General features: G+C 46.6%; 1 protein-coding gene across 4 annotated transcripts in view; it reads right to left on the bottom strand.

Annotated features, from left to right (window-relative positions):
- Nucleotides 1-3584: 3584 nt before the first annotated feature.
- Nucleotides 3585-24835, bottom strand: part of LOC115035336 (protein jagged-2-like) — a 38343-nt gene continuing 17092 nt past the window's right edge. Inside the window, exons 4-26 of one of the 4 annotated variants that reach the window (XM_029493067.1) lie at nucleotides 23782-24036; nucleotides 23214-23274; nucleotides 19093-19223; nucleotides 18238-18357; nucleotides 18036-18149; nucleotides 17842-17955; nucleotides 16333-16449; nucleotides 15752-15798; nucleotides 14843-15016; nucleotides 14608-14758; nucleotides 14358-14522; nucleotides 13782-13895; nucleotides 13429-13542; nucleotides 12922-13035; nucleotides 12630-12746; nucleotides 12240-12267; nucleotides 10841-10926; nucleotides 9915-10028; nucleotides 9715-9830; nucleotides 9377-9643; nucleotides 8791-8922; nucleotides 6544-6703; nucleotides 3585-6433 (exon numbers count right to left, since the gene is read on the bottom strand). In XM_029493067.1, coding sequence (XP_029348927.1) covers nucleotides 5949-6433; nucleotides 6544-6703; nucleotides 8791-8922; nucleotides 9377-9643; nucleotides 9715-9830; nucleotides 9915-10028; nucleotides 10841-10926; nucleotides 12240-12267; nucleotides 12630-12746; nucleotides 12922-13035; nucleotides 13429-13542; nucleotides 13782-13895; nucleotides 14358-14522; nucleotides 14608-14758; nucleotides 14843-15016; nucleotides 15752-15798; nucleotides 16333-16449; nucleotides 17842-17955; nucleotides 18036-18149; nucleotides 18238-18357; nucleotides 19093-19223; nucleotides 23214-23274; nucleotides 23782-24036 — 3296 coding nt within the window. In that variant the 3' untranslated portion in view covers nucleotides 3585-5948. The remainder of the gene's footprint in view (nucleotides 6434-6543; nucleotides 6704-8790; nucleotides 8923-9376; nucleotides 9644-9714; nucleotides 9831-9914; nucleotides 10029-10840; nucleotides 10927-12239; nucleotides 12268-12629; nucleotides 12747-12921; nucleotides 13036-13428; nucleotides 13543-13781; nucleotides 13896-14357; nucleotides 14523-14607; nucleotides 14759-14842; nucleotides 15017-15751; nucleotides 15799-16332; nucleotides 16450-17841; nucleotides 17956-18035; nucleotides 18150-18237; nucleotides 18358-19092; nucleotides 19224-23213; nucleotides 23275-23781; nucleotides 24037-24835) is intronic. The other 3 variants (XM_029493068.1, XM_029493069.1, XM_029493070.1) reach the window with 3 other exon arrangements.

Raw genomic sequence — 24835 nt, 5'->3', positions numbered from 1 at the left:
ATTCATTCACTCATTCATCTTCTACCTCTGATCCGTTTCTGGGTCACCAATCCCAGCTCACTCTGGGCGAGGGGCGGCGTCACCCTGGACAGGTCTGCAGTCCATCGCCAATGAACCCAAACAGGATGTCTTTGGACATCAAAACATATAATCTGAATGTGACGTCACAACGTTCAGGAAGTTCAGCCTCTGATTCCAGACTGAGACCTTTGATCCTCTCTCTGGATTAATACAGAATCTGGACCTGATTCAGAATCAAAGACCACATGGAGGCCTTCCTTTAGACCGTCCTGCCCTTTAAGGCATTAAGTCTCGTTTTCATATCTCAGATACATTCTGAATCCAGGACTCTGCAGTCAGAGGACGACTACACAACTGAATCAGTGACTTCATCATTGATTTCCACGTCAGTGTGACTTACTGATTTTAGATAGACTTCGAGCGGAGACGCTGAGGATCTTTTCTGACGCAGATCGTAGAAAAGGTGAACCGCTGCAGCGTTTACTGGAGGATGTGAAAACCTCCCGACACCGCCGCCGCACTGAGAAGCAGTATGGATGAAGTTATTGGCAGACAGACGCAGGCGTGGCGTGGAAGTATGTGCCGGTCTATTCTTCTTCTCTGAAAACGTCCCCACAGGACAGAAGCCTCTGTGTCTTCTGACGAGGCCCAACCCTCCTTTCCCCGACTCACATACACAACACTTTCCCTCCTTCTCCCTGGAAGTGCTCGTTGTTTGGAGTCCTCCTCCAAACTTTGATGTGAAGGGGTCAAATGGAGGCTCCCGGGGGGGAGAGGCGAAGAGCAGAATATTCAGTGCGTTGGGAACATCTGGGAGAGCGCGCTGTGCCGGGCTGACTTGGCAGGCGGTTGGTGTTGGCACGGCCAACCTTCCTACCGGGGGCCTTTCATCTCCGTTGGAACATGTGGACCGGGCCCTAACCCTGGGAGGAGTCCGAGGGCTCGCCGCCAGCAGAGAGGTCGAGGCGTGGCCGCTCTGAGGAGGAATCTCGCTCTCCTGCTGTCCCGAGGAGCTCCGCCGAGCATTCCAGCCTCCCTCCCAAATCCATGTCCATCTACATGCTGCTGACCCCCCGAGCCGTCTGTCAGTACGTCTGAGTTCGAGCAAGACAGAAGCAGAAAACCAGGAAGCCCCTTTATTTTATTTCTGAACTGTTGGAGAGCAACAAACGCACAACTTAATCATTAAAGTCGCCATATTTAAGCTTCTCCGGCCAATCAGAAGAGAGGAATGATTCTCTTCTCTGGGTGTGTCAGATTTCCTGCAGGGTGCGATGGAGGGTCCAGCAGGGCGGGTTCAAGTCCTGACAATTAGATCATCATCAAGTTTACAACTGTAAATACACACAACACAACCTAAGACAGACACACACTGCAGGAATCACAAACAACAGAAGCGTTTCCAGCAGACGCAAAAAAGGCTTCTGAAACTGACTTCACTTCACTGTTTCATCATCATCATCATCACTGAGCTTCATCGTAGTCAGACCGCTGAGCGTGAAGGCGTTCACCTGCTCAGACTGCTTCACATCTTCAGTCTCATCTGTTTAAACGTCGGTGGTTTGGAGGTCTGCTGTTGATTAAATTCGACTTCAGCGTCCTCAGTATGAGCCGTGATACTTTTTATTCAGACGGGGAAAACTAAACTTCAGGATATTGTGTATTGATAGAGGTTTACTGAATATGATGGGTGTTAAAGGTGAGTGATGGCTGTTTTAGATGAATTTATTTGGTTGTTTCTTTAAACTCGTCTTGTTTCGTCTGTTGGTGAATCTTTCTCATTCGGCCTGTTAAACTTTCTCACCTTGTCTGCAGGGCGGATCGTCCCTCCTCCCCGACGGCAGCACATCCATCTTCCTGTCTGTTGTCCGCCTGCGTGCAGAAAATTGGGAGAGTTTTGGTTAGACATCAAGCGAAGCCTCGGACACATCACCGTGGAGACGGCTTTGTGTTGGTGGTTTCAATGATCCAGGAGGACGAGCGTCAAATGGAGTGTGACGGCGCGGTTTTTCCCTCCGTGGGGCCGAGCGTCATCCAGGCGTGTCCCTCAGTAATCTTCAATTAATGTGTCCCATTGACTCATCAACACAATCACATGTGGAGCTGCAACCACGCGGATCCTCAGCAGAGGTGGAGCGCAAAGAAGCAGCTTAAGCTACAGTGGGACGTTTAATTTAGTTGATTTCTGAAGATGTCCAGTTACTGTGAGAGCTTTTGGTCAGCAGACCTGAAAATGTCCGAGCTCACCGTGTGAAAAACTTCTCTGCCAAGATGGCGGCCGTCTGTCGGCTTCTCCTTCAGTTCGCCCACTTTTCCAACTTCCTCCTGCCTGCTGCCATTTTGTTTCCTGGATGAAGAGGCCATGTGACGGAAGGAGAGCCAATCAATCGACACCTTCTTTGTTCGTCAGTGAACGAATTGGTTCAGTCAACTAACCCCCCCCCCCGAAAAAAACAAACCAAAACAAAAAAAAAAAAAAAAACGAACTTCCTGTCAGTCAGTTTGACGGCACATCAAATGAATTAAAGTTTTTCTGATGAGGTTGTTTCACGGTTCGTCTGTCCAACATGTTGGATCATATAAATGATCTTCGAGCTAAAAGCTCATTTGTGACAGTAAGTGACTTTTATCTTGTTTCATTTACGGAATAATAATTTCATCCTGTTATTTAACTTATTTTCAGTGTTTTGACATCTTTATCTCCCTCAAACTGCTTCACCTCCGGTCAGGGGGAATGTGCTGAGAATAAACTGAAGAAGAAAGCAGAAACCTTTTGTGGCTGTTGACAACAAAAGCCTTTCTGGGAAACGTAATGTGAAGCTCGAAGGCTGGAATGATTTACTGACGTGTGGCGTGGAGGGAAACCTGCATGCTGTGGACCGCCAGCCGTCCTGCAGGAATCTGGTATGAGCGTTGTGGGATGACGCGTGACCCTGATGCCATCGCCGGCCTTCGCTCCTCTTACTACGCCGCTGTCCCTCCTTCTCCTTCATTGTACTTCCCTCCAAGTAGGTCAGCGAGCGTGCCCCGCACATGCATGTGACCCCGAGCACCGCGCCATCCGAGATTCCAGACACGTTTCCCATTCTTCCCAAAACAACTGTCGGGTTAATGAACCACACGGCACGGCACATAACGTCCCACCAAGCATTATGGGTATCCAACACAGCTGCTGGAAGGCTTTCAAGCAGAGCGGGCTCGTGTTAATCATTTCCCACACCGTCATTAAAGTGGCAGATGGAGGCACGCCAAGGACTCAGCCCATTGGTCTGCTGCTAAATGAGGCGGGAGGCTGACAGCCAGCTGATTGGCTACTTATGAGTCAATAGGAGAAGAAATTATTGGACGTCAAGCTGAAATCAAAAAACAGGAAGTTTCAGTGAAATACGCTGCCCAAAAGTTTATTGGCAGTAAAATTAAAAAAGGAACCAACTCTCAATGTTTAGTTTATTCTTTTAATATAAAATTTCCTCTCTAGTGACTCAATACGACATGAAAAGAAAAAAATGTATCAAGATATCTCATGAGACAAAAAAAACAAGCAAACCTCAAACCAGAAGTAATTTCAGTCAGTAGCCTTTATTGAATCAGACAGACTGCTGGAGCATCATGAAATTAAAATTAAATTAAGATTCTTACGACCCGTGGAACAAACATGAGAAAATAAAAGTTGTAACTTTAATAAAATAAGAAGCTGCTTCTGTGATCTCCTATCAAAGATTATTCGCTGATCCGAGTCCTACAACAGGAAGAGAAGTCGTAGAATCAACAATAATTCACATAAAAAAAAGCACAAAAACAACTTAAACTTTGGTATAAAATGCTTTAATAAATAATAGTTGTTCTAAGAACAAACAAAAAAAATTCCACTAACAAACCAAGACTTTTACCGAGATTTGTACAAAATAATTACAATGTTCTGCACATTCAGCCTCTTCTCTTTAAATTTACTGACAGAATATGAATTTGGATTTTTTTCAATGATTTCATTCACAAAAACACAACATAAAGAAAACAATGTTCATCCACAGATAGTGACAATATTTATTTTCATTTTTCACTACCGCTGTGGAGGTAATGCTCGACGTTTCTCTCTTCCTGTGTGTTCTTAGTGCAGAAACAGACTTTTTACAAACACTGGACGACAACCACAACAGTCAGCAACATCAACAACAACACAACTTGTTCCCTTCATTAGACCAGAATAGATACAGGAGGGGAGGCGGCGCTAAAACGGGGAGAGAGAATTAGGAAACAGACTCGTTTACTGCCGCAGATTCCCACAAAGGTTTTTCAGCACAGGTGTCATGAAGGTGCCTCCTGCAGAGGGGTGGGGGGGTATTTATGCTCAATAAAGCCCCTGCTGCCCTGTGTGACTGGAAAACGATGACTTAATACCCCGAAAGCTGAAGAGAGGCCGAAGCAGTTTGGACCCGCTGACCCTTTAAGTGTGGACCAGAAATAGAAACCTCTTGACCAAACTGAAATCTTACAAAGATGAGAAGCAATACAATTTAATTTGTGTACTGGAACAACAAAATTCCCCAAATGGAAGGCATGTTGCTGTTTTCTCACTTCTCATTTTAAATAATGTTGTCACGTTATCTGTCAGAGGAAACTTAACTTGGAACATTTTAATAAAGTGGGCGAATTTAGGAGCTTCTGTCGTTTTCAGGGAAACTACTGAGCAAATAAATATGGAGACTTCTTGCTTTTAACATTTAGAAACATCTGGCAGGAAAAGGAAGCTGATTAAAAGCTGTCAAAAAAAAACTGAAGTGGAAAAGAGTTTAGGACATAATTGAATCAAATGACTCAGGTTGTGTTCGGAGGGACTGAAACTCAGATTCAAAGGGAGAAAAAAAAAATATTTTGACCTCTGGACGCAGTCGGGCGGCCCAAAAGACTTTTACTTTACAGGAAGGTGAAGGTGGACTGTCACACTGACACCATCTGATAGGACAGACCTCCAACATCCAGCTCTCCGTTTGTCTAATAAACACAACACAACGAGACAAACGACCACGACCTGTTTTCTTTTTAAAGCGATGCCGGGCGAGACTCTGGACACAGTCCGAAAATCTGTATAAAACCTCCCTTAGTGTCAACAGACACTAAGAAACGGAATGACATCATAAAAAAACAAAAACAAAAACAGACACAGAACAATCTTATTTAGAATAACTATGATACAAAGCATCACTTAAGTTACTAAACTCAAATATACACAGCCATTTGTTCATATTTACATATTTACATCACAAAGAAAATAACCTTTACTGCGGTATGAAGAGTTGTTACTAGGACATCTTTCCCTTTATATGGATTTAAAATCTGCATAAAGTCTATAGGAGGAGAGACAGAGGAGGAGACAAGGCACTTCTCTACCAAACAAATACTGAAAAACCACCTGTAGACTCCCAGGAAGCAGTGACCATTATTTTGAAAGGGTATATGTAAGCCTTGATCAAGAATGGAAAATGTTTATGGATGTAAACAAAAAAAAATGTCTGATGCCAGGTATCATACAGTTGATCCTCCAGCTTCCAAACAACTTCAATTTATAGAAACTTTTTTTTTTGTAGTATTTTTGTTTTTTATAAAACCACAGAGTAGAAAAAGGCCCGCAGGTCTGGGCTAAGGCAGACAGGAAGTGAGCTGGAGTTCTCCAGAAGCAAAAGAGAAAGGAAAAAAAAAATCAGTTCTTCTTGATTCCAACAGTGTGATGATTAAATCCGCACATCCAGAAGGTGTGATGTGTTTTTTTTTTTATTTGTTTTTATTATTTTTGTAGGTGACGTTGTGGTGAAGTCAGCCTCCAGGCGACAAGCGAAGAAATAAAAAATTAAAGCCTCTGTAATCTTCCTTTTGGTGCTTTTAAGGTTCGAGCAGTCAGTGACGTTGATTCTTTCCCTCCTGTGATGCGTTCACACGTAATGGTCTTTGATGTCCTCGCCGAGCTTGGCGGCGTTCAGGTTTTTACACCTGTTGTCTTTGGGGCTGTACGCCGTCCGGTGTGGCGCCTTCACCGGGCCGCTGCGTGACGTGCAGATGACCCCTCCCTTTCCCATCACCCCCCTGTCCTGCGCCACCACAACGGAGCATTTTTGGGGCGGGCACTCGTCCTCGTCCTGCTCCGCCTCCTGCTCCCCGTCCTCTTCGCCCTCGGCCCCGTCACACGTCCTCTCGGAGGGGCCCATCAGTTTCTTGCATTCGTACTGAATGTCTTTGTCGCGGTTGTCCTTGAGGGCGTGGCTCTGCAGAGGCTCCAGCTTGTTGTTGACCCTCCTGTCCTCGGACCTCGCCACTCTCTCGCGCTCTTTCTTCCTCTTGCGGGTCCACCAGACGCAGACGACGATGCAGAAGATCCACAGGAGGCTGAAGATGACGCACAGCACAGGAACCAGGTAGCCTTCGGGACGCAGTCAGAGGAGACAGCACGTCATTCATTGTGCTAAGCTACGCTAAACACCTTGGATCTAGAAATGTGAGTTTCTGTTGGGGGGGGTTCTTCCAACTCACCGGCTGAAGGAGGTTTGACCAGCGTCTCCACTTTGACCTCCACCACGGCGAGCATGACGGTGCTGTTGTGGCGTTTGGACAGGGCGCTGATGATGGCGCTGGCTGCTTTCTGGATCTGACCACGGTCGTCGTCCTTCGACCGGCCGTCCTGCTCAAAGGACTGAAGAGACAGACGGAGACAGACAGGAAGTCAGTGTCTCTGTTTGTAAATCAGACAAAGACGCTGATTTCATGTTTCGGAGCTAAAAAGTCAAATTTTCCCGTTTTAACAATCTGGTAGTGTAAAAGTTTCATTAGAGGGAAACACAAACTCTGATTTGTGAGTCTGACAGCACAGATCCTCTCGCGCCACAAAACAAAAAGAAAAAACACACATTCATCCAACATCTGGCAGCCTGCCCCCCCCACTCCCCTGCTGGGACACAGAGGGTGGATTTAATTGCCTAATAAGGTGTGGAGGGTGAGAGCAGCGGGTGAGGGTGAGTTGGGGGGAGGCAGAGAGGGATTAGCTGTGTCTTGTGCAGTTCAATTAAGACAAACAATAGGGAAGATCCCAGCTGGGTTCCCCGCTCTGCCGGGAACAAACACTCCTCTTTTCTTGTCCTGAGGAAATCAGCAGTTCATTCATGTACCTCTGACCCCGCCCCCCCAGGCTGATTGACAGGTAATGTCACAGGAGACGCAGCGTCCGTCCTGAGAACCTGAAATGATCCAGGCAGGAAGATTGGTGTTTTGTTAAATGCAGAGTTTCTCCTGAAGTAAATGGGGACATTAGATGGGGTCTATTTTTATCGGCGGATTAATCCTGAAATCAGACAGATAAAGTTCATAGTATGGATACTTCAGGAGGCAATGGGATCCAATTCATTCCTTCCAGTTTTGTGTTTTGGGGATTTGTTGAGTTGAATTGAATTTTTAAATGTTACTGCTGATTCCCGTCTGTCTTCGACTCAGCTGAAGAGCTTCAGCCGCTCCGACACACCTCAAACATATTGAACCACTTGTTTTCCCGCTCAGGTCGGAGGCCTGCTGATCGGTCCAGAGGTTTACAAACACACCCAGAGCTTTCTCCTTGAGAATAAATTGGCGTGACTCAAGGGAGGGTGGGGGGTCAGAGAAGCGGCCGCACTCCGGGAAGCTCGCTGAAACGATGGGAGATTTCACCCACACTCGGAGACGAACGCTGACGTTTCTCTGCAACGCGAGTCGACAGCAAGTGGGAGTGAAGTTCCTACTGAGAGCCTCGTTGTGGGGTTTTTCTTTTTTTGTTGGGTGGATGTCAGACTCCACTCCTCTTCCTGCATCTACCGCTCAAAACAAGCCTGCAACCATCAGAGGAGCAAAAGATAATCCTCTCCATTAAGAGCTTACAGCCCCAAAGTGACTGATTCCCCCCCGAGTCTGGGTGGCCGAGAGAGGGAGAGAAACAGGTCTGGGCGGAGGAGGAAAAAAGTAAATAAAAGCAGGAAACGTAAAAGACGGATCATGAAAAGAAGTAAAAGAGGAATCAGCAAGGTGCTTCGACAGAAGAGTCTAAATCCCATCCAGATGTTTAAACCTTCAAACGTTCCCCTTCTGTTTTACAGAAGAAAGGGAAAAGGAGCAGAAAATAGAAGGAGGTTGGAGTTTTACTGGACTCCTCTGGAAATGATTTACTGTGATGGGAATTAGATACGACTTAAAAAAGAGATGGAAAATGGAGAGAGCTCCTGCATCTGTAACATTTTTTTTTAAATATGGACCGTATTTATGGAATAACTGTGGAAAAAATAGATTTTATACAGTTATTGATATAAATCAGGCTCACTGATTTAATTAATTGATGGAAATTTCAGGGGATCTTCGGTGATCTAGATCATTTGGCTGAAACTGTTGTGGTTTTTTCTGATTGGCTGTTACCATGGCGATGCTACATCGTTCCCCCGCTCTGTTTGAGGAGCCAAGTGTCCGACAGGTGGCTCATTGGCGGTCCAATCTATCCCATGATTCATAGTGTGCAGGTGGTGAATGTAATTAGGCGGCAGCCATCCCGACTGTGCTGTTAGCTGTTAGCGGTTAGCGGTTAGCTGTCGGCCTTAAACTTCCTGTTTCTGTGACCAAACAGTAAAAAAACCTCAGTTGGGTTCAGCCGGCATCCATGAAGGGAGAGACCTTCGGACCCTCAGGAGCTAACGCTAGCAGCTAATGCTCCACCCAGTCCATTTGGTTTCCAATGAGGGGGTGTGAGTCTGCGTGTGTGATAATCACCATGGCGACCTCCACGGCGTCACTGTTGGAGTAGGACTGGTCACAGAGGATGAGCAGCGCTCGCTCCTCGGCCAGCGTCTGCATCACAGGGAGGTACCTCAGCTCGGAGCAGATGTTCTCTACAGTGGTGCCCTGCAACACACACACACACACACACACAACAGATCAGTATCATCATCAGTGTGTGGATGAAGACGTTTTTCTCCGCCGATAAGAGGAGCTGAAGAAACATCTAAAAGACGTGCTTTGATATTGAACCACAAAACCTCAAGTCAAAAATGTATTTTGTTTGACTCTTCATTTTTTATTGCTGCAGACCTTTTTTTTTTTTTTTTTTTACTCTTTCAAATTTCCTGCATTTTTTTTACTGCCCACAAAAAAGCAGGATCCTGTCAACTCGTAGTTTTGTATTTTTGGATTATAATTTTTTTATAAAGGTATTTTAAAAATATTCAAATATAATATCTGAACCTCTCTTCTGATTGGCTGACAGGTTCCAGGTGAACCCTGCTTTGTTTCTGACGGCCTGTTTGTGATCAACGGGACCTTTGAAAATGTTGAGCGCTAAAACTTTAAAGTCGCTCACCAGCGGCACTTTGTCCTTTTTGAAGATGAGCGTGATGCGAGCACAGCTGTTGTCAAGGTAACCACTGTTGGGTTCACACTGGGTGTGCAGGGGCGTGGGCGGGTCCGGCGTTGAACACACCCCCCACTGGTGGCAGGGTGGCGAGAAGCAGGTGAGGAACTGATGCTCGACGCACTCGTGACCTCCGGGGCAGGACGGAGGGTTGGCGTCCGCGGGGGGAGGAGGAGGAGCCTTCGGCAGGAGACACGGACGACGTCCACACCTCACCTGGGGGTACGTGGACACGGTCACTTCCTGCTCTCGTTCAGAACAACCAGAGCTGGATGATGAAGACTGACCTTGGAGCAGTGCACGTATCCGTTGACGCACTGGCAGGTGTTGCACTCCTCCTCCCACCGGCTGCCGTGGGGAAACTGCAGGTCGGCGTGACGACACGACTTCCCGAGCCCGATGACTGGAGAGGGGAAAATGGAGGTTGAGGTAGGAAGTAAACAAAAGACGGAGGAACACGTTATTTACGGAGCTCCATTCCACTCACACTCCTGACAGCGAGGCCCGGCGTGTCCCGGAGGACAAACGCAGCGGTAGCCGTTGATTTCGTCCGTGCAGGTGGAACCTTCGGCACAAGGAGACGACTGACACTCGTCTATGTCTGAAGAAGAAAACCACAGAACACATGACATCTTCGTAAAGGACATCAACCAGAGATCTGCAGATCATCCATTAGATCTGGGACAGGTCTACTGAGTCAGGCAGAACCAGAACCAAGTTTCTCCACTAACACGCCGTCAGCTGTTTTAAATGTATTTTCATCACTGCAGCTCTTCTTCTAACCTTTTCTGCTTCTTGACTTAACTTATCATTAATTATTTTAATATTCTACTTTTCATTTCCACACCTCTGTAAGCAATTAACTTCTGTCTGATTGGCCTTTAGAAAATTATTATTATTAATATGCAACATTCCTGAAGACTGAAGACAAACTAATTGATGGTTTGAGAGAAATTCCTCCCAGTAAAAATCTTCAGTGATTAAAAGAAGAAGAAATCTGAGGACTCTCGCTCTCTTCACGTCTCTTTCTTTCACTTCATCTTAAAAAGAAAAAAACTATTTGATTGTTCAGGTTTGAATATCTTCAATGGCTTTCGACCAGTTTGGTTTGAAACACTTCAAATGGATAACGCTCGGGCTCCTGAAAAGGCTTTTCTCAACAGATTTTTCCCAGAAGGCCACGGGAGAGCGCACTGACCCGTCTGAGGAACCTCAGCTCTGACCTCGGCTCAGTGCAGAGGGGAGAGGTTAAGACCGTCATCCTAAAGGGGCTTCCTAATCTGTCGCCCTGAAACAATTGGCTCACGCCCCCCTCCCCCGCGCCCTTTGACCTCTGACACCCCCGACCCCTCCCACTCCGCCCCCCGCCATCCCTGCACACGCCTCCTCTCCGGTCGGTTCCCAGGGACTCACTGATGCGGCAGTCCGGTCCGGCGAATCCTGGGGCACATTCGCAGCGGAACCAGTTGACGCCGTCGACACAGATGCCGCCGTTGTAGCTGCAGAGAAACGACAGAGTCGGAAGTCAACAAACATGTGAAAGAAGAGTGGCACATTTAGGAAATTCCTCAACATCTTTAGACGTCTCCAGAGAAAATACAAAAATGTGTCTAAACTATTAGTCTTTTATTTAAACTCTCTGCTTCAGTAAAAATAAACCTTCCTTGCCCTCAGAGAGTTGTGTATTCATGGGACTTTATTCCGAGAGGACATGAGGCTTCATTTAGACCCCAGATTACAGAGACAGAACATTCTTTCAGTAAAGTGCTGGAAATCTTGTGCATCTAATTTAAAATCTGAGCAAGTAGAAGCACGAACATCATCGTGGGTGAGGATTTTTATCTTTGTGTAAATAAAGACACAGTCCAGATTCTAAAGATTTGATATCCGGCTGTTTTGTCTCCTTTAATAATCAACTTTACACCAAACCAGAACTCTGCAGTGCTGCAGTGCATTTTGGGTAGGCAGGGACACTCTGGGACTCTGGAGTGGCAGCAGGATGAAGCTGATCCCCGATCAATGTCCAGACTTCATATGTAAATCCCTCCTGACCACATACTGAGCTTCGTCTTCCCCCACCCACACAACACCTCCACTCTTCACTGCCCCCCCAGGTCGAGCCGGTGAATGGAGAAAGGGGCGTCTCTTCACACTCTCCTGCCCCCTCCTCCGCCCGAAAACCAAAACCAGCCTAATCCACCTGTCAGTCATTGTAAGGGAGGGTGAGGAGGACAGAGGACGGGGGGGGGCTTTTGTCCTTCCCACTGATCCAGAGGAGCTATCAGGGGACACACCACCCTCATCTATTTACATTCTGCCAACGTGTAAAATGAATTTTTCAGCCGGGGGGAATTATCCAGAGAAAAAAGTTTGAGAAAAAAAAAATCACAAATTTTTGCCACACCTTAAAGTCCAGAATTTATCCGGTTCAGTGAACCAGATGTGAAAATCTGCAGAAAAAATTACTCATCTCAGCTCGGAGTTTATCCAAAAGTGACTCAGCAGAGAAGCAAATGTCAACTCGAGCTGATGTTTCTAAATTAACGGCAGATCAAAGCTGCCACACCCAGCGCGGATAAATTAAGTCGCTGTGATTTAGGGCTCCAGACCAGACCAGACCAGACTAATGGAACCAGAACAACTGAAGTTAATTGAGCAATAAATAATGAGTGACAGCATCAATATATTTCCAGCTCCATAAAAACAAATCGAGAAGCAAAGCCATGAACGTAACCGACAACCAGAAGTAGCCCAACAGGTGAAGACCTGGAGAAAGTTTTTCAGGAGGTCAGTAAAAAGAAATCTGTCTCACCATGGATGTGGATTGCAGTCGTTGACATCTAAAAGAGACAGAAGATCATCCAGTTATTTGATGTTGGTTGTCGTTTTGAGTCTTCAGATCACAACACCATTAAACATTTTCTGGTTTTCTCTATTTATTGTCAAAAACCTGAATATTTGTAAGTTTTGGACACAATGTCTTTGACTTTGGCTGAAAAATGAGGCGGGCTCAGTCAGAGAAAATGTTCAGTTTGAGCTCCTCTGTGGTTTTAACGCTAAATGTTTCGAATCTTTTCCTCAAATGTGTTGTATTCTTAGGGGATTACTCAGAAAGCTGTTGGATTACAGTTTGTGTTCTAAAGGAAACGACCGCGCTACAGTCCAGTGACATTTATCTCAAACGCTCTCATCATGGACGCACTCTGAGCACAGGTGGGCCCCTCCCAGCCGTCCTTGCAGATGCAGGTGAAGGTGTCTCCAGCTCCGACACACGTCCCTCCGTTCTCGCACGGGCCCGAGTCGCATGTGCTGTTCTTGGCTATAAACAAAAAGAAAAAACACAGGGAAATATTCAAACGCTGACCGGATCACGCTGGGAGATCTGCCTCTTGGCTTCAGACGACAGAGTCTGACACGTCATGACAGGGCGATCTGGCATCGTCTTATTAACCTGTTATTAACAGAGTCTAATTAGAGTGCAGCATGCTCCTGACCTGTGTTGCAGGTGCTGCCACCCCAGCCTGAGGGGCAACTGCACAGGAAGGCGTCTCCGTGGTCGTAACACGTCCCTCCATTACTGCAGGTAGTGGAGTCACACTGGCTCTCACCTGGACCGAAGCAGCATGGGAAAAAATTGTTCAAACACTTGACTCAGCGCCAGTGTTAAAAAGCTATTACTTCAGCTACAAAGGGGGGGGGGGGGCAAGCCTGCACAGCAGCCAGCAAAGCCATCACACCTCAGATAGAAGATTAAGAGGCTGAGCTAGTTAAAACATATGTGAGCTGACATGTTGGAGAGGGAAAGTGAAGACAAAGACAGCAATTATGAGAACGTCATGAACTCTGCTTTTTTTTCCCATTGATACCAATCAAATTCAACTCATGATTTAAATTCTAGAATAATGAATTTAGACTTTTGATTTACCGTCACAAGTCTGTGAACCTGATCCCCAAGAGTTAGTACAAAGACATATTTTAACGCTTTTTCTACACAGACTCACTGGAGCGGCAGGTCTTCCCTTTCCAGTCGTTTACACAGTTGCAGTAGAAGTCGTTGACCAGGTCGACGCACTGGCCTCCGTTCTGACACGGATTCCTGCTGCACTCGTTCACATCTAAAACAAACAGCAAGCCAGCTCAGATTCTGAATTGATTGCACCACCTGACGGAGTTCCAATATAAGTAATAATATAAGTCACAGTGTCATCTGTAAATGTGCACACTGACCGATAAACAATCCTTCCATTATTTCTGTGTGGATTCTCAGTCTGAGGATGGATTCTCTCAGGAAATGTGACTCATGAAAGCTTTGTGTAGCTGAGCTGTTGCTCACCATGATCCTGAAAACACTCACCGACATCACACAGACTGCCCTCCCAGCCGTCTGGGCAGAAACACTGGAAGGAGTTGATCCCATCGATGCAGGTTCCTCCGTTCTTGCAGGGCAACGACGCACAATCATTGATATCTGCAGACAAAGTGAGGGTTTATATTCACATTACATTACTTAGACTGACTTATTCCATCTGCAGAGAGAATAAAAGCCAAAGAATGTGAAATATTTACAAAATAAACCTTTACTTTTTTTGGAGAATTGGAAAATGTGTGTTTGTTTGAGTAGGAGCAGAATAATCAGAAAAGCATCCTGTGAACGTCGGAAAACAAAGACTGCTGGGAATTTGGATGCAAGCAATTTTTTTAATCAAGGCAGAATAATCTCCCTGGCAGAAATTTCCTGCTCTGGATTTCCTTCTTGTGTTTTAATTTTCCCGTCCACTGTAAACCAAACTCAGACAGCGATGATTAGTGGAAGAGGAGTGTGAATTACCAGAAGAATCATGTTGTTCCTGATGATGGTAAGTGATGATAAATATAGTGTGTGTGTGTGTGTGTGTGTGCGTGCGTGCATGTCAGGCTAATAATGACTCACTCTCATGGCAGTAGGTGCCGGTGAATCCCGGCTCACAGGAGCAGCTGAAGTTCCCTGCAGGCAGACTGATGCAGCGGCCGTGGGGTCCGCAGACGTTGGACGAGATGTGCCACACGCGCTTCTGGGTGTTGTTGGTTGCCACGGCAACGGTGCAGCTGTCAATCACTTAAAAAAAAAAAAAAAAAAGCTTGAATAGGGTCATTAGCTGGACTCTCCATCTTCCAGTCGGACAGTAAAAGAGGTGTGGTACCTTGGCACTGGTTGGTTTTGCAGTGGTCCTTGAGCTCAGAGCAGGTTTTGCCCTCGTAGTCGTCGGGGCAGCTGCAGTAGAAGTCGCCCCTCAGGCTGTGGCACTGGGCCTTGTTGTGACAGGGGTTGGGACTGCACGGGTTGCTCTGCACCTGAAAACAGAAAGTTCTAAAGTAAAAATCTAAGTGAAAAGTAGCAGCACCTTCCGGACTTCTTCCAGATCAAGTCCTCCTCACCTCGCAGGTCGTACCGGTGAAACCTTGGGGGCATTCACACATAAATCCGTCGAGCAGGGTGTGGCAGCGGCCCCCGTTCCTGCACGGACTGCTGGCACAGCGGTTCCTCTGAATCTCGCAGTGACGTCCCACGAATCCTGGCTGGCAAAGGCAGTGATAGCCTCTGGCCGCCTGCTGGCACAAGACGAGACAAGGAGTTAGCAAAGACAGTCATCAAAACATCAGAGCCTGCAATTTACTCCTTTCACCGTCCGACTGAGTGAGTGTGCGACAAAATGTTCCCAGCCATAAAGGAGGCAGCTCAAAGTTCTGTATGAGCATCATGATTCAGATTTTACTGACGATCAAATCCATCAAGAGTCATTCTGACAGCCGATGAATCACTGAAGCTATTTCTGTTTCAGGTTTGGTGGAAGCACTTTGGATTTTAGGCTGAACAGTTTATTTAACGTCACTGAGCTGAAGAGGAATGAGAGCACAGTATCTCTAACTAAACCCTGTAACACATTCAAGGTTCTATGTGCGCACTGTTGACAACAACATGAGTGCAATTTGCCCAAAAGTGATCAAATGAGTCAGTAAAAAATTTATGAAAATTCTATAAATAAAAAAATCTGGATCAGAAATAAATGTGCTGCTTTAAATCCAGATAAATATTTTTCTTCCATTTTACTTTGTGCCTGTATACAAATATTAGAAAAGGGAAGCAAACTTTACAGTCTCTACAAGTTGGTAACCAGCAGCTAAGTTTCATAACCATAATACCCCTGAGCATCTTCTTTTGTCTTCTGACAGGCGCTTTGATGTTCACTAATAATCTTGTTCCATTACTTCACTGCTGCGTCAGCTTACATTAAGCAAATATACACACAGACAAAGACCTCCGTGTTCTTCCCCTGCGGGTCTCACCTTGCAGGTGCCTCCGTTCTGACACTGTCCATGGCAGCTGTTCACGTCTGAGGAGAGATCAATCACAGCGAGAACGTTTTTAGTTTCTTCTTCGGGGTGGGAAATCAATCGGAAATGAATGGTAACATGCAGCTACTACAGGAAACCGAAGCAGAGGGACCCATGCAGGGAGGAGGAGGAGGAGGAGGCCAGGAGACGTGAGGACGTGCAATGAAACCAAAGTGCAGAGGACAGAACAACGCCCACGCCAGCATCTCAAACAGAAAGTCAAAAGGTTTAAGTCTAAGAGCCTGGAAGAGTTAGCCGGGGTGTGGCAGCTACGAACAGAGATAAATAAGAGCACAGGGAACAGAGATCCAAAGCTCTGCAACTCTTCGCTCGCTAGATTCTTCTCCCATCAGCATCGGTAGCATTCTACATTTTCAGAAAGATGGTTTCTTTTCAGGCACAAATGTTTCTGTAGCTTTGTCTGCGCCTGAAGATCGAGAAAATTTCTAATATTTGCTGCTGGGACAGAAACCAGAGGACAGAAGAGGACGGGCTCTGACGTCCCCACATGAGGGTGAAGGGTTGATACTAACTGATGTCACAGTTCTTGCCCACCCATCCAGGAAAGCAGGCACAGTGATATCCGCCAATCAAGTTTTTGCAAGAGTAAGCATTGAGGCAAGGCTTGATCCCCGCACACTCAAACACATCTGCAAAAATGGACATGAGACAGACAGAGACAGAGAGAGAGAGTGAATGAAAGCACTCAGAAGCCCGTCACCAAGTGAAGCTTCAGGTCGGTCTGAACTGAAACAGAGAGTTTGAATCCCGCTCTCCCTTTTCCTGTCTTCCTTCAGTGCTCCATCGAATTAAAGCGTCAACTGCCCAAAAATAACTTTCAGGAAAAAGAATGACAAACCTCCTTTCTTCGACATCGGAGCGTTTCTGCCTCTTTCTCTCTTTCTAGTCTCATTAAAGCAGAAAAATTTGTTTCTGGTTTTTGTCTATTCCGTAGATTATTACATGAACTACTACATTGTGTTGACATTTATGACATTGTTAAATATTAATAACTCTAAAATGCACATTTCACCTTCTGATCATGTGATCGAATTCAGTTACATGACTTTTATGGGAAATCCTCTCAGGGTCTTTTCCAACATGTAAAATTGCCAGAACATTTACAAGATGAACTTAATATATGAGAGAGAGGTTTTATTTTCCAACAGCCTTCCACCCCCCCACCACCAACCCCCTCCCAGGTTTAATGTCTGTCTGTTGCATTCCCCAAAGGCCGACCTGGGGCATTCCAAGTGGTCAGTTTCAGAGGCAGCGTTCGCCGCGCCCGCCCGCGCCCGCCGCGCCGCCTCGCTCACTATAAACCGACATAGTGCATTAATACTCCCAGGAGGTGAGGGGCACCTGTTGGCCTTCTGAAATTAAACACCCTGAACGTTCCCCAACCCCTCCCCCTCCGCCTCCTCATCTCCAGGTACCACCACTGACCCCCCCTCATGAGTCTGTAACACAAGCCGCCACATTTCCATTGCTCCACACACACACGTTTACGCGTTATGGAGCATTTCCTGGCTGAAGTGGAAGCGGCCGAGGGCTCGGCCCTGCTGTGGTGCTGCCTCGCCGTAGTGAATAATACCCCCGCCACGCCCAGTCTGGAGCCAAAGATAACCCCCTGGCGGGGTATATTTGGTCCTAAGGCCAGCAGTTGCCAGGCGGGAGGTTATTTTTAGCTCTACTCAAGTCACCTGGCTCGAGTTGCAGATGGTACCCAGAGTGTGCGTCTGCTGGGCATGCGTGTACACAAGCACACACTCTTTCAGAGTTGTGGTGACACTAACGGGGTTAAACAACACGGCAGCATAAACAAACAGCCAGATATGCTGCAACTCCGCAAGCAAGTGGATTCCTGGAATGAGTTTGGTGACGCACAGACAAGAAAACACACAAAAAGGCTTCATCACCGCAAAAATATCATCCAACATGCAACAAAAAACAAACAACAAAGCTTCATGATGTTCAACAGCCAGTAACTCTGAGGACACTGTGTTTGTTTGTTTAGTCAGTGATGAGGCTCAGAGACGCACCTATCTGGCAGGTCTTCCCCGTCCACTGTGGAGGACAGAGACATTTGAAGCCATTCTCCATGTCGATGCAGGTGCTGCCTTCAGTGCAGGGGTTGGACGCACATTCATCTGTGTCTGAAACAGGAAGAGCGTGAGAAAGTTCTGCTCTAAAGGACTTGGACTAGACTTAACAGACCGCTTTTCTAGACTCTGACCTTTAGCGCAGGTCGGCCCCAACCAGCCTGCTGGGCAGTGACACTCAAAGCCTGATGGGACTTCGTGGCACGTCCCTCCATTGGCGCAGGGGTTGGACACGCAGGCGTGCTCCGCTGACGAAACGGGAAACAAGGCAGGAACGTTGGCACAGAAAAGCTAATTGTGGATGCGGTTTTGGCACCTTCGGTGTCCCAGACTCACCGATCTCACAGTTCTTGCCGGAGTAGCCGTCCGGGCAGGCGCAGTTGTACTCGTCCGGCTCTGTGTTCATGCAGGTCCCTCCGTTCTTACAGGGCCGGTTGGTGCCGCAGTAGTTCAGATCTGCACGGCAACACAACACAACACGCACAAGTGGAAAATCACACAAGACTTTCTATGATGTCACAGACAAAAATCAAATCAAAAATATCAACCAAAAGCTTTTGTTTCTCATGACTGTGCAGTTCTGGGCTGTTTAAGGTCCGAAACACAACATCCTCACACAATGACTTGTTGTTACAGGCTTGATTTCACTGTTATTGTTTTTGCTTTTTAGTCCAAAAACATCTGATTGTGGGTTACAAGGAACACAATGTCAGAATGTATTTCCAGCAAGTGTAATTTCTACCTTAAGTCCTGAAATCTTGACCAATCACACCGAGTCCTCATGTGACTTTATGGTGCTTTCTGAGGCCACAGCAGCGATTTTCACTGTTTGAGCTCATTCACTGGAAATATTTCATCCTAGCACACACTTTTGAGTGGACTTGGCTTTCTCTCCAGCTGAACTAATCTGGATCAAAGTTAGTGATATCTGGAGCTTCACAGTCAGCTCATTTAGCCTTTATCTAGATTTTCAGTATTATTTGAAGCCGTTAATAAATGGAATCAAAAATATGATTGACACAAAGCATAAATGAGAAGGAAAACAGGTGAGAGATAAAACACAAACACACCTTTAAAGACACAGAACCAACCTGCTGAATCTGAGACGTCACTTTTCAGGTTGAGAATGATTTTTGACAAACTGTGTACATGCACATATTGCATTGAGATGAAAAGGTACTTGTGTCTGACCTTTGTCACAGAGCAGACCCCCCCAGTTCTTCTCACAGGTGCACTGCCAGGGCTCAGTGCAGGTCCCGTGAACACAGCCGGGGTACGGCAGACACTCGTCGCAGAGCGGCCCCTGCCAGCCGTAGTTACACCTGCAGGTCAAAGGGACATGCACAGATCACCTGGCTGCACGGAAAACATGCGAAGATCGTAGCTGATCAATGATGGTATTTACACTTTAAAACAAACTTATTCCCCAAAATCAGGTCGTTACCGGGTGGCTCCTGATTCACTCTCTTCTGCATGAGGTGCAAAAATAGAATTTATGAAAGCGGTGAAAGATTTAGAAACTTCTGCAGTTGCCAAAAAGTTCTGTTCAGTCGGAATGATGACAATGAGGTGCAGCACAAACTCTGCCAGGTAAAGCTGGAAAACCACAAATCCACAAGAAAGACACAATCGTCTGAGAGCGAAGCATCCAGCAGAAGGCTGGATAGTTTGAAATAAGTGTTTTGGCTTGAAAGGATGAATCCAGATGTTTTTTTGTCTTTTATTGTTTGATAATCTGGTAATAGGCAGCAGAGTTCAGCAGGATCAGTGAGGAGGTGCTCTTACGCACAGCTGCAGTCTGAAGGAAAATCAGGAACCGAAAAAGAGTTAAGATAAGATAACAAAAAACGCACAAGGAGCCTTCGTTGTTGGGCGGGATGCCAGTTGGATGGCCGGTGGCGGACGAGAGGAACGCTGCAGCACCTTTAACCCTTTCAGGCCGTCAGCAAGCAGGGAGGTTCAGGAAACAGAGGAGGGGCGGTGTGTTGTGACAGAACATCTCATCGAGGTGAATGATGACGCATTCCTGTCTGTGTGTGTGTGTGTGTGTGTGTGCTACAGCACACGTACACATTCAAAAACACCTGAGTCAGCTGCATGTTTTACAGATGTTGAATATTATCATATGCAAAGTGGATGAAGCTGATGATTGCTGTCATTATTGATTAATTTCTATAAGTTTCTCTCACTTTTTTACGTTAAATATCTCTTTTAATTGATATTTTTTTCGGAGCAACAGCAAATTGAAACGTTTGGGATTACTTCAGACAATCCGAGCAGACTAAACAGTCGTATTTCCTCCCACGTCTTCCCGGTGACCTCTCTGTGTCGTGATCTCCGTGGAGGTCGAGTTTGGAATGAGCGGCGGGTTTGTGGAACGAGGGTTAGCCGTCTCGTTGGGGGGGGGGGCACAGCGGAGGGTTAGCTAATCTGTTGGTTTATGCCAGCACTCTGTTATTCCAAGGCCAATGGTAACCTTGCCCCACCTGTCCTGTCATTTCTCCTCAGGGCTATTTTAGGGAGCGACTCTTTCCCGCTCCCCCCTGCAGCACTGCCATCACTCCCCAACCCCCACAAACACTTCAAAATGGACACGGCCCAAACAGCAGTGATCTACTGCTGTGTAGTGGACTGTAATGTGCTGTAGTACGGGGCGGCGGGGGGCTGCCACTGGACCTCAGGCCTTATTTGGGATCGGCCGACTGAGTCCAGGAAACTGTCAAATAACAAACATTTGGACTGACTCTGTCCCATTGGAGGACAGGTTGAGACAATGAGCATTCTGAACTTTTCCTTTTCTTAAAGCGCTAAATGGCGTCACAAATCCAGCTGTTTTTGGGTCTGTCACCATGCTGCATGCTAACACCTGCACGCCGAAAGGCGTCCACCATCTTAGTGTAGTCACTAAAGTTAATGACAACTTTTCTGCTGTGTCAAAAACAGCTGATGAGAATTTCACACACTGATTTAAGACTTTTTAAAGATTCATTGATTCAAATTACAAAAATTTTCTGTTTTTTGCTGACCCTTTAACAGGCGGAGGATTTAATTTGTGCCTGACATGAACAGAGTGTTCTCTGATCTCTTTTCTCTCTTCATGGTTTGGCACCTTTGAAACGCAGATCGTGTTCCCTCCATGGGTGGAGCTCTAATCAATCACACTGTGACTTTTAGAGATTCGCACAACAGAAAAGGCAGCCAAGACAAAGTTGTGTTTCTGTTAAAACACGTACGTCTGAAGGTTCCTGTTTTTGGAAGCTGAGCCGTCTTTAACTGGATGCTGGACTGCAGCAGCTTTTCTCTGATCCTGCTCAGTGACCGAAGCCCAGTTGTGTGTCTGTGTATGTTTGTGTGTCTGTGAGAGACAGTGCTGTGTATTGTTTACTACAGTATGTGGTGTTGTCCGGCGCTGCGGTCGGCGGTGGCGGTGCCCTACACACTGTCAGCCGTGCAGCGGCGGTGGCGGCGTGGACAGTCTGTCTGGCTGCAGTGTGGGAGAGCGGGGAAATGGTTTGGGGCAGCCACAGGCCAAGGGTGGCATTACCCACAAGCCCGGTCGCCACACTGCTGCTACCGCCGCTCCATCAGTGGAGGGGGGGGGGGGGGGGTAGCTGGAGCTGAAAATATCCCGCCTTGCCCACAAACCCCCGCCCCGCCGTGGCCCTTCAGACAAACCACACCCAGAAGACGGGACGGTGGGCAGCAGGGGAAGAGGTAGAGGGGGGCTTTGTGTGTGTGTGTGATACCACTGAATTATTTACAGGCGAGACTCGCGCCCAAATCCAGCGGACAGACTTAGCCCGCTGTTGCCTAGCTACATGTTTAGTAGTGTCACATGAGGGAGCGTAGGTTGTGAATGCGCTGTGTGTAGGAAACAAGATACCAAACACACATTTTTAGTTTTCCTCTGCCAGGCCCAGACGCTTTTTTCTTCCTGTTTCTCCCTCTGCCTTTAACCCTTCGCTGTCTCACTCCCTGTTTCCCCTCTCGTTTAATCCACCTTCACCGCCATTGTTTACATCACGTCCACAACAAACCTGCTTCACAAAAGGAGCTCTTTATTTTTGTCTGAAGTTTAGAGATGTGCAGCTAAAAAAAAAAAAAACGTCTGTTGACAAAATCAACTTTAGTGATTCAGTTATCTGGTTAATAATCCATAATTTATATGAGTTATAATTCCGAAGTGCATGTGTTCATCTAACCCTGTCTCTTCTCTGCCGTCTTTAAAAATTTGGTTCAACTTAGGTTAGAAATTGTTTACACTGATGATTATTTGTAATAATTTTAGTCTTGATTAACGTCCCTGTAAATTCACCACCAATTGCGGCTGTGTGGGTGTGTGTGTGTGTTCTTTGTTGCAGTGAAGTCCAAAAATCCCATGTTCAGGCAGGTTCCAGGGTGTTCCTCTCTCTCTTTATATCCTCTGGCTGTTTCCAAGAAAATGAAGTAAGATTATCCTTTTTTTTGTAACTATGTCTTCATTAAATCAAAGCTTACTATGAATTTAAAACCTCCCACAACTTTTTTGCACGTAGTCAAATCTGAATTTCTCCACGCCGCTTGTGGGTACTGTAGCTCGGCGTGGCCGATGCATGAGTGCATTAAAGGGGAACAGTAAGTCACAGAAAAGCTTTCACAGGAACTACTTTTTCTGCAGCTGACGAAAGCTGCTCCGACGTCGTTTTAGGAAAGACAGATTTCTGTTTGATTTTCCAAAAGAAGATGACCAAACACCAGAACACCTGAGACCTGAACGGTCCTACAGGTCCTGAGGATGAATCCTGAGGATTGTGGGTCGGGTCTGTCAATATAACTGAAGGTTTCCTTCATGCGAGTTTAGCAGGTTCACCCCCAACATACACACTCCGGAGAGTGCCAGCCATAACAAGGCCGAGGATAGGAAGAGGTGATGTGGGCTGGAGACGGTAGAGGAGAGGGAGGGTGGATGATGGGGTGGGGGGGGGCATATTGCCTCTTTGCTGGTAGAGGAGGACGAGAGAGGAAACAACAAGCCTCTGTGTGTGTGTGTGTGTGTGTGTGTGTGTGTGCAGGCAGCTTTAGGACAGGAAGCAGAACAATGGCCCGTGGATCAGAGTGGAGCTGAGGGATGGAGGCTGAGGTATGTGGGGGTGGGGGGGGCACTTCACAGCGGTGTGGGGTTGGTATGTTATCAACAACCCCCCCCCCGTCACTCTGTGGTGTCCCACAGTTATCCTCATCAAACAGGATCAGATTTTACATCGTTTGGCAGCTGCAGCCTGACGTGAACGAGCTGGAACAAACAAACACAAACAAAAGTGGAGGAGACTCACTTGCACTCCCCCGGCATGCTGCATGTCCCGTGCAGGACGCTGCATCCTTGTTTGCAGATGGCTTTGTGGGAAAGAAAAAAAGAGACATGCTCGTATTAGTTCCTGAACAAACTGAACCGAAATGGTGCAGCGTGATTTTTGTGTTTCTGTGTTCGATCGCTAAAATCCCATTTCCTGTGTTTCCTTGTTTGCTCTCAGAAGGTGTCTCCGGCGGTGGCCAGTTTCCAAACATTCTTCAAATTCTTGATAATGGACTCTTTGAACTTCCAATTTTATTTATTCATTTATCAGGAAAACAGCTTTGATTTGTATCTGAAGAGCTAACTGAGGTATGTAAGTATGTTGTATGTTGCTGTCCAGACGATAACGAAACACAATATTAAAACATGCTGTGAGTTCAGTGAGGAATTCTAATAGAACTAAAATATGATGTGAGTTATAAGTTTGATGAATAATAACACAGATTTATCTGCTAATGTTTTCCTGCTGTACTCTGACTTTATATTTTTTATGTGCTACTTTTCTGTAAAATGATTCTAATCTGGCCGGTGTTCCCGTGTCCAATCACCTTTCTTACAGTCGGGCCCCGTCCAGCCCTCCATGCAGCCTCTGTTTCCAAACTGATCGCACACGTAGTGGCCGAAGTAGTCATCGCGCGGCCGGCAGACTTTGTTGCACTTGCTGCCGTAGTAATGCTCGTCGCAGCGGACGCGGATGGTGTACTCCAGGCTGGCTGTCAAGGTCTTGTACTCCACCGTCTGCTTCTCCTCCCCGGGGTTGATCATCCCTTTGTAGATGCTGCGCTCGATCAGCAGCTCGTCATCTGGACCGAAAACACACAAATCAGCACAGACGAGTGAGACAATAAAAGAGCAGCAACACAAGTGATGTTTAATTTACTGTAACCAAAGTGCAACCAAAGTGATATTCTTTATTTTTTGTTAATGTTAATACCGATGTCACATCATATCAGACAGCCAGTTAGCAGATATGCTTACATTTGTAAAGATTTCTCACATATACAAAAAAACCACCAAGGTCCAGTATTTGGGTCAGTGGGAGGAAAGTCAACACAACAAGAATCCTCAATGGCATTCCAGGGAACGGGGCTGCTTCCGGTTTTGGGATTTGACCCAACAACCCGGTTGTTCAGCACGATTAGAGAATCCACGAGGCTTCCAAGAATGTCTGGTGTCAGCGCGGATCAGAGAGAAGGCGTGACCTTGGCTCAGACGTCCAAGAACACACCAGGGTTAAATCAAGCGAGCACAAACAGAGGGTGTAGGTAGGTCTGCGAGTGCTTGATAACCCAAACACTTTTTCACTTTTCCTGCTGGCTAAAATGCTTTTCTGGTGCCCCCCCCCCACACACACACACCCTCCTGTCAGGATATCCAGCCCCGGCTCCATCGGAGCCAGGCCGGAAATAATAAGAGACGGGGAACAGACGAGGAAGGGCGACATAGGAAAGACCCTTTAGCTTGTTCTCAAGGAATAGAAGCACTGTGACCCAGCCGAGGAAGACCACCACAAGACCAAGATGGTCTTCCTCACCGTCACACCAGAGCTGAACGTTTAAACATGATGTTCCAATTTTCAAGTCTCATTTCTTCTTTTCCCAC

The sequence above is a fragment of the Echeneis naucrates genome, chromosome 22 (assembly GCF_900963305.1).
Source record: "Echeneis naucrates chromosome 22, fEcheNa1.1, whole genome shotgun sequence".
Classification (NCBI taxonomy): domain Eukaryota; kingdom Metazoa; phylum Chordata; class Actinopteri; order Carangiformes; family Echeneidae; genus Echeneis; species Echeneis naucrates.
This window is presented reverse-complemented; position numbering and strand designations above follow the sequence as displayed.